Source organism: Lathyrus oleraceus, chromosome 5 (assembly GCF_024323335.1).
Source record: "Lathyrus oleraceus cultivar Zhongwan6 chromosome 5, CAAS_Psat_ZW6_1.0, whole genome shotgun sequence".
In the NCBI taxonomy this organism is placed as follows: domain Eukaryota; kingdom Viridiplantae; phylum Streptophyta; class Magnoliopsida; order Fabales; family Fabaceae; genus Lathyrus; species Lathyrus oleraceus.
This window is the reverse complement of record NC_066583.1, coordinates 110,263,156-110,271,634: the sequence shown is the minus strand read 5'-3', so window position 1 is coordinate 110,271,634 and position 8,479 is coordinate 110,263,156. Positions and strand designations below refer to the sequence as shown.

General features: G+C 36.0%; 1 protein-coding gene across 1 annotated transcript; it reads left to right on the top strand.

Annotated features, from left to right (window-relative positions):
* The first annotated feature begins 1,102 nt into the window (after positions 1-1,102).
* On the top strand, positions 1,103-3,481 carry LOC127088069 (putative cyclin-A3-1). The gene is made up of 8 exons (XM_051028980.1): positions 1,103-1,456; positions 1,561-1,793; positions 1,905-1,980; positions 2,088-2,164; positions 2,271-2,304; positions 2,395-2,544; positions 2,632-2,766; positions 2,855-3,481. The coding sequence occupies exons 1-8, from the start codon at positions 1,178-1,180 to the stop codon at positions 2,933-2,935; spliced, it is 1,065 nt and encodes a 354-aa protein (XP_050884937.1). The 5' UTR covers positions 1,103-1,177; the 3' UTR covers positions 2,936-3,481.
* Positions 3,482-8,479: the final 4,998 nt, after the last annotated feature.

The window sequence follows — 8,479 nt, the reverse complement described above, 5'->3', positions numbered from 1 at the left end:
CAATTCTTAATAAAAAACTGTTTGCCTTTTGATCAACTCCCACAGTTGAATCCTTTAAATCAATGAGCCATAATTTCATAAGAAGTGTATCATAATCCCTTGTAAATAACTCTTGATTTTTTAACGGAACACATTACTTCTTTTTCAAGACCAACTTGAGTTGAAAATTGTGAAACTTGATACTCAGACATAAATTCAGTCAATGTTTCAGGTTCATGGCAAGAAAAGTCCATCCCATGAGATTTTATTTATGGTATATAATACATATTAGGGTTGGTTGGTTGTGGCAAAAATACAACGAAGTTTTGTTGGTGGTGGTAGAAATCGAGAATTTTGAGGATTATGAATCATTGACATTTGAAAATTTTGTATGAGAAGGAACATAAACTAGGGGTGTTTGTGGGTCAGTTTGGTTTAATTTTGAGACAATGTGATGTCCAAACCGATCAAAAATATATGGATTGGTTTGAATTGAATTTTCACTTTTTTTTCGATAAAACCCAAACCGAACCAAAACGAGAAATAACTAATTAATTTGAGATGGATTGATTGGATACATTAGAAACAAATGTTATCGTTGCTTTCAAGCAACAATTGGCCTCATTCTCCAATTCTCTATTATGTTCTCTAGCATGACAAATTCTCTAAAAACTAATGTAGAAATTACTCTAAATAGTCACAAACATGTTTGTGTAATGAGTATTGATATGATTCGTAACATCGTTATAATAATAGAAAAGAGGGAAAAGAAAAAGTATAAGATTTTATTTTGGAAATCAAAAGTGAAAAGAATTATTTATAAAATAAAATGTAATGAATAAAAAGTATTTAGAATTAATTTATAAAACTTTTAAACAAAATGAAATTTTTTAAAGTCAGATTCTTATTAATAAATTTAGAATCAATAAATCATACACCTCCATATTAAAAAAAAATGAAAATATTTGAATTAGACCCGCGGAAACCAAATCTTTTGAGTTTTGGGGGTTTAATTATTTTAATAATTAATTGAAAGAGAAAATACGCGCGCCATATTCAAAAAGAGGAAAAAACCAAACCCAAACTCCGCCAAATTTCAAATATAAAATAATCAAATTCCCAGTGATAATCAAAAACCCTAATTTTTATCTCTTTCTCATCGTGTTTCAGAGCAAACGTGAACTATACCCAGAGAAAGATGGAGACCGGTGGCTCAAAGAAGAGAACAAACGGCACTGAATCACCTTCTGTTCTTGTTCCCAAAAGGCAGAGAGTAGTTTTGGAAGAATTTCCAGATCTCAATGTTCCTGATTATCATCCTAACCTCAACAAATCAGCATCAACATCAACCCTTTCTTTACTTCCGAATTCCAATTTGGATAACTCAGTTTGCAACAAAACCAATGCAAAGCGTGAAAGTATGCAGATTGTCGAGCCTTACGTATCTGATGTCTCCGTTTATCTTCGCATGATGGAGGTAATCCAATCCCCCATTTTTGTGTGTTAATGTTATCTCAATTCATTGTGTAATTTCATTGATGATTTCTGTGTTTTTAAATTAATGGATTGCTTGTTTCTCAGGTGCAGGAAAAACGAAGACCAGCGGTTGACTACATGGATAATGTTCAGAGATTCATTACTACAAACATGAGGGCAACATTGGTGGATTGGTTAGTTGAGGTTGCGGATGAATACAAACTTCTCCCTGAAACTCTTCATCTAGCTGTTTCCTACATTGACAGATTCCTATCTATCCATTCTCTCGATAGATCCAAGCTTCAGTTGCTTGGTGTCTCTGCCATGCTCATTGCTTCGTAAGATCTCAACAACTTCTATTTATTTCTATATATATATTTTTTTCAATTATTACAAATGTTATGTTGGTTTGCTTAAGCATTAAAATTTCATCACTTTTAAATATGCAGAAAGTATGAAGAAATCACTCCACCAAAAGCAGTGGATTTCTGCCAAATTACTGATAACACCTACGAACTGCATGAGGTAAATATCATACTCATTTATCTACTCTTATCAAATTTTATATAGTTGTGTTCTTTGTTGTTTTGTTTCTCATATATATATATATATATATATTGCTGTTAATATAGGTTTTAGAAATGGAATCTCACATACTCAAGTCCCTAAATTTTGAAATGGGAAACCCTAATGTCACCACTTTCTTAAAGTAAGGATCTTTTTTCATGTCTTAGATTTGAATTATATAAACTTTGCTGGAATTAGGTTACTAGTACTAATTATATTTCTTTGCAATTTGATTTGCTTCACTTCAGGCAGTTTGTCACAATTGCATCTGAGAATCAAAAGGTAAGTTGAAATGTTGTTTTATTACTAGTTGACAATGTCAAATGCTTTCAAAGTGATACTAATTATTGTTTGTTTTTGTTTTAATTGCAGACTTCCAATTTGCAGTTTGAATATTTGTGCAACTATCTTGCTGATTTAAGCCTGCTTGACTATGAGTGTCTACAATTCTTGCCTTCTGTTGTGGCTGCCTCTGTTATATTTCTTGCCAAATTTATTATCCGGCCTAGAGTACATCCTTGGGTAAATACTTGATGTTTTGGACTATAATCTATTTGATTGTCTAAAGGGTAGTCTTTCAATGAACTTAATGTTTTGAATATATTGCAGACTTTGTCCCTTTATGAATCATTGGGTTATGGATCTGATGATTTGGAAGATTGTGTTACCATTCTACATGATTTGTATTTGTCAAGAAGGGCAGCATCCTTGAAAGCTGTTCGCGACAAATACAAGCAGAACAAGGTGATTCTTTTGACTTATAATATATCCTTTGTTGTAGTAAATTCATATCTTTGCAAGGTGATTGATTTGAAATCATTCTCTGTAACAGTTCAAACGTGTAGCAAACTTGCCTTCCATGCCAGAGCTGCGTGAACATTACTTTGAAGAAGTTCATGGCTCACAACTATAAAGGACTTTTTAAGGCATCCTAATATGAATTGATTTAGTTTCTTCTGCACAAATGGTGATAATTTCAAATTTTGGCGTACCTGGCTTTTAGGGGAATCATTTTCTTCCACAGAAGCTGCTGATAATTTCAAATGTTACATAATTTTTGATAACCAGTTAATTACTGATAAAAACATATACTGAATTTTGTTAATCAAAGTATCAATTACTACCACTAATGGTCACATCTACCAGATTTTGACAATCCTCGCTGACTCTTTGCTAATGGCTCAACTTTGTGTTCAAGTTGTCAGAGACAGCCTATTCTCCTTTGATCATGCCTACGATAAGCTAATTCATATGTTTGGTCACTGGCTGAATACTTTATACCATGATCTTGCTGACGATAGGCCTATTGGTTATTGTTGGTAAATAGAATTAGTGTTTAGTTGTTTATGATTTGTTTGGTCAATAAAATTACAAAAGTGTAAACAATATAAGTGGCATCTATATGAGATACTACATGATTATTATTTTGCAATGAAGAATACAAGACTTTTCCTCTACACATGAAATATCCATCTCTATCTTAATTCAATAATTTGTACCCTTTCTTTTGTCACCTTCCACACACTATAGATTATTCTAGCTTTTTTCATTGTCCCTAAATTTTTAGCAATCTTATTCCTTCTTTCATCTATATTCTTTTTAATGAGAGATTAAGGGGGAAAACAGAGTAAGATGTGATAGAGCACCAATATTGCCCTTGACAGCATTTGAGAAAATGGATGGTAGTTGTTCTGTTCCATCAACATCATTGTAAAATGCAGTCATCAGCTTCTTTTCAGTACCTGCTCATCGTCCATACAATTTTGATTTTTGAACTACCTCCTAGAGAATATGAGCTTGATTGTGTGTATCAACTGCCAAGTAATTTGGCAACAAATAAGCTTATGGTTATGGTAAGATTATTGTTACTTGATCTGTCCTCACTCCTAATTGTAGTACTAGAAGTACATTTAATAGAGATATGCTAGAATAGTTAGTTTAGAACTATCATGATTGCCCAGACTCATAAGTGTGAGCTTGGAATGTATCTCTTCTGCTACAGCAAGTCAACTGGTTACTTCTATAAATGCAACTAATAAATTCAATCAATGAAAAGTTATTTAGAACTGAAATGAACAGTCCAAGTGCAAATTCTATCATGGTAGCAAATTCTGCTTCTGCTCAAATCTTAGGCCATGTTGTCTTCACCGCCGACTTTGTTGTCTACTTCTGCTCAACTCTCTAGAGCTTTGGCGCCGACAATAATGTCTGCAAACGATGAATTGTGCCTTTTCAAAAGGATCAAATGCTGTTGTCTGAACTTCAATCCACGCTCTCTAGTGAAATTCTCTCTCGCATGCTACGATGTTCGGACACACATCAACTATGGAATCATCTGTTCAGTTACTTTCAAAAGAAAACACGTGCAAGAGCTTTGCAGTTGCATGTGGAACACTGTGCTATTATGCTTGACGCTCTATCAATTCAGGACTATTTTCTCAAGATCAAGACTATTATTGATGTCTTAACTTCCATTGGTGATCCTCTACCAAGTTCACATCACATAAATGTGATACTTGAAGGTTTATCTTCTGATTATGCTACAGTTGTTTCAGTTATTAAGAGTAAGTTTGGATCATGTACTTTGATGAAGTTGAAATTCTTCTACTTACTCATGAGCTCAGGCTTGCAAAGTTCAAGAAAACTTCAGTTCTAAATCCTGTTTCCTTAAATCTAACTCCTACCGTGCCTTCATCACCTGTTCACGTGCCTTCATCACCTTCATCGATTTTCCAGCATACGATGTCAATTTTGCTCTAGGTTTGGGCACTCTACTTTAAACTGTTGGCATAGATTTAACCAACAATTCCAAACTGCTTCTTTCAATGGCAATCCTTACAATCAAGCTCCTTGGCAGAGTTATACTAATCCATATGGCAACAATGTTTAGACTAGGCCACCTTAACCACCAAGACATGCTTCTCCTCTACTAAGTCCTCCTAGCACCTTTGTGGCCAGCACTTTACCTTCCACTTCTACATCTTGGTTTCCTGATTTAGGAGCATCTTATCATGTTACTAGTGATGCAAAGAATCTCCAACAACTCACTCCCTTTGAAGGACATGAACAAATTTGCATAGGCAATGACGAAGGTTTGCATATTCACTCTACTGGTTCTAGCTCTTTTCCTTCCCCTTTCCGACCTCTCACACACCTTACACTTAGTAAAATCCTTTTGTTCCCTCCATAACTAAAAACCTCATGAGTGTTAGCAAATTCTCAAAATGTCTATTTCTTATTTATTGTTGATAAATGCCTTATCAAAACACATGTATCTGATGTTGTCCTTCTAGAAGGTCATGTAAGGAGTGATGGCCTTTATGAGTTGCCTCCTATAGCCATGTCTAATCCTACTAAGTCCACTATATTGCCTTTCATTTTCTGTTAATAAAGTTTGAAATTCTAGTTATCAGACCTTCGATGTCACACGGATCGTTATGACATCCAATTCTGCACATACAAGAATTATGCAGAACTTAAAAATAAGTGCAGTAAAAAACACAAGCAATTGTTTACCCAGTTCAGTCCAACATGACCTACGTCTGGGGGCTACCAAGCCAGGGAGGAAATCCACTATTAGTAGTATTAATTCAAAGCTAAACTCACCCGTTTACAACTCTTCACTTAATCCCTACCCAATGCAATTTCAATCTTACACTAAGATCAGAGTTCCTACTCACTCCCCCTCAATCACCTCAGTGATTACTACCTTTAATCAATATTAAAGACAATTTTGAAGTCACACTTCAAACAATTCTTGATTGTGCTTAACAACTTTAATCAAGATACACAGCACTCACGCTTAAAAGCTTAGAGTGACACAACACTTACAACTCAATGAACACCCTATACCAAAGCAATCATCTACGTGATAATAGCTTGGTTTACAAGATATGTCTAATATAAGACTCACAAAAATACAGCAGTGAAGTATGATGAACACACTAAATCTTCACGCCTCAAAATCCCCAGTTCTGAATGAAGGAATGACTTCCTTTTATATTGCAGTACTTGGGCCTTGCACTTGTATTCACCTGAATTTAAGGTCACGCGAGTTTCCCTAAATTCCATATCTAGGTTACTAACAAATAGGCTATTTGTTAGGTTCATTAAATGTAGCTTGGTTGTTGATTTCCTGGATTTTCTCTCAGCTGTTGAATCCCTGAAGAATAGCCTGAGAAAAAGCTAAAACAGAAAAACTAAACAACCTACAATATAGCATATGCTGTCAGGAATGAATGTCACAACATTCAGCTTGACATCAAGGTCCATACGCTAAGTCTGTTTTTCCTGAAAACAGACTGTACAAATTTGCTGAATTGTACATGACCAATCTGTCCATTCTACAGTAACAACTTACATTAATAAATGTCAAGGCATCCAATTTGACATTTACACACTTAGCCTTCAGTTCTGTTATCCTCTTGAAGAACAAACTGAGAAACATACTAAAGTGTAGCAGAACACCACTCTGTCTATTGTTCAGTATATGCTGTCAATGATGAATGTCATAACATCCAGTTTGACATTCAGACAGTAGGCCTTATGCCAGATCTGGTATTTCCTTGATAACCAGACTGAAAATAAATACTGAGTTCTAACAGAACACCAACTGTTCTATTCCTCAGTATCTGCTGACAGGGATGAATGTCACCACATCCAATTTGACATTCAATAAATCCTGTATTAGCTAATCCTGCAGTAAACTACTCAAGTGTGTCATGACATCAGTCAAGACATCAGAGTACAGTTAGATAATCTAACCTACAATGCAGTCACACAAACACCTTCACAGCATGTCATGACATCAATCAAGACATTGGAATCCAGCTAGTGTTTTACCATACAATGCAGCCAATTAAACACCTACAAACTCCCCCTTTGGCAAATTTTTGGCTAAAACACTTTGATCCCACAACAAAGTTCATAGCAGCGGAAATCACACATCTAGCAGGAAATAGACCTAGCTAATACACTCAGAGTGGCAGCACACTCACACACATGGAAGTTAAATAAAAACTTCACACACACATCAGCACACAAACAGAAGTTAAATAAAAACTTCATCACACATCAGCTGCAGGGGAGGGAATCTTGAATCTGTCACGAATATCTGTTTTAACAAAATAATCTGTTGTCCTGGGGTATCACCTGTCTGTTACTCCCCCTTTTTGTCAAAAATGTTGCCAAAGCAACACTTTAACTTACAGAACCACCAAAAAAAAAATTACACATAACTGACAGAATTACAGACTTGGTTTTACTTCACAGTTTCAACCAAGTTAGCACCCACTTGATCTTGCTTCACAACTTTGATCAAGTAATCACCCACTTTTGCTTTACAGTAGGTACCGCCATATCAGATGCCATGACTTTGTGTCTGACATCCAGAACCACTCATGCATGAACAGTGTCCTTGAACTCCTGCAGGTGCATAGGCCGCCTCACGTTAGGATATCTCCTTAACCTCTTGTGGCCACACTTGTTGCAAGTGGCATAGCTATGATCTGTTGATCAATCAGAGCATAGTTCCAATTGTTTAATAGGCAGAGATATTAAACAATACATCCCAAACATCATTGGTTGCTATAAGTTCTCAGAGAGACATATTCCCAGTTTGCCCCTTAAGTTTTCAAACTGAGTAGCATCCAGAGCCTTTGTAAATATGTCAGCCAGTTGGAGTTCAGTGGCTACATGTTCCAAGGTAATCACCTTGTCTTCCACCAGATCTCTGATGAAGTGATGTCTAATGTCAATATGTTTGGTCCTGCTGTGTTGGATGGGATTCTTGGAAATATTTATGGCACTGAGATTATCACAGAACAATGTCATGACATTTTGAGTGACATTGTACTCAGTGAGCATCTGTTTCATCCAAACCAGTTGGGAACAACTGCTTCCAACAGCTATGTATTCAGCCTCTGCAGTGGACAGAGATACACAATTCTGCTTCTTGCTGAACCAAGATATGAGATTGTCTCCCAAGAAGAAACATCCTCCTGATGTGCTTTTTCTGTCATCAACACTCCCAGCCCAGTTAGCATCACAATAACCAGATAGTACAGGCTCAGAGCCATGTGAGTACAACATCCCATAGTCACAAGTCCCATTGATGTACTTGAGAATCCTTTTGACTTGATTCAAGTGGCTCACTTTGGGCTCTGCTTGGTATCTAGCACACACTCCAACTGCATAGGAAATGTCAGGTCTACTTGCAGTTAGGTATAGCAGACTGCCTATCATGCTTCTATACAAGCATTGATCAACACTAGGCCCTCCATCATCTTTGGTTAACTTTAGATGAGTAGGAGCAGGAGTTCTCTTGTGCCTAGCACTATCCATACCAAACTTCTTAACTATGTTTTTGGCATACTTGCTTTGGGAGAGAAACATAGAGTCCTCCATTTGGTTGACTTGCATTCCAAGAAAATAAGTCAGTTCCCCAACCAGACTCATT

What these genes read in the sequence shown, in the direction of transcription:
- LOC127088069 (XM_051028980.1), top strand. Translation starts at nt 1,178, where the DNA reads ATGGAGACCGGTGGCTCAAAGAAGAGAACAAACGGCACTGAATCACCT. An exon ending in TCTGCCATGCTCATTGCTTC is followed by an intron (nt 1,794 to 1,904) that starts GTAAGATCTCAA and finishes TTAAATATGCAG; the next exon opens with AAAGTATGAAGAAATCACTC. An exon ending in TTGCATCTGAGAATCAAAAG is followed by an intron (nt 2,305 to 2,394) that starts GTAAGTTGAAAT and finishes TTTTAATTGCAG; the next exon opens with ACTTCCAATTTGCAGTTTGA.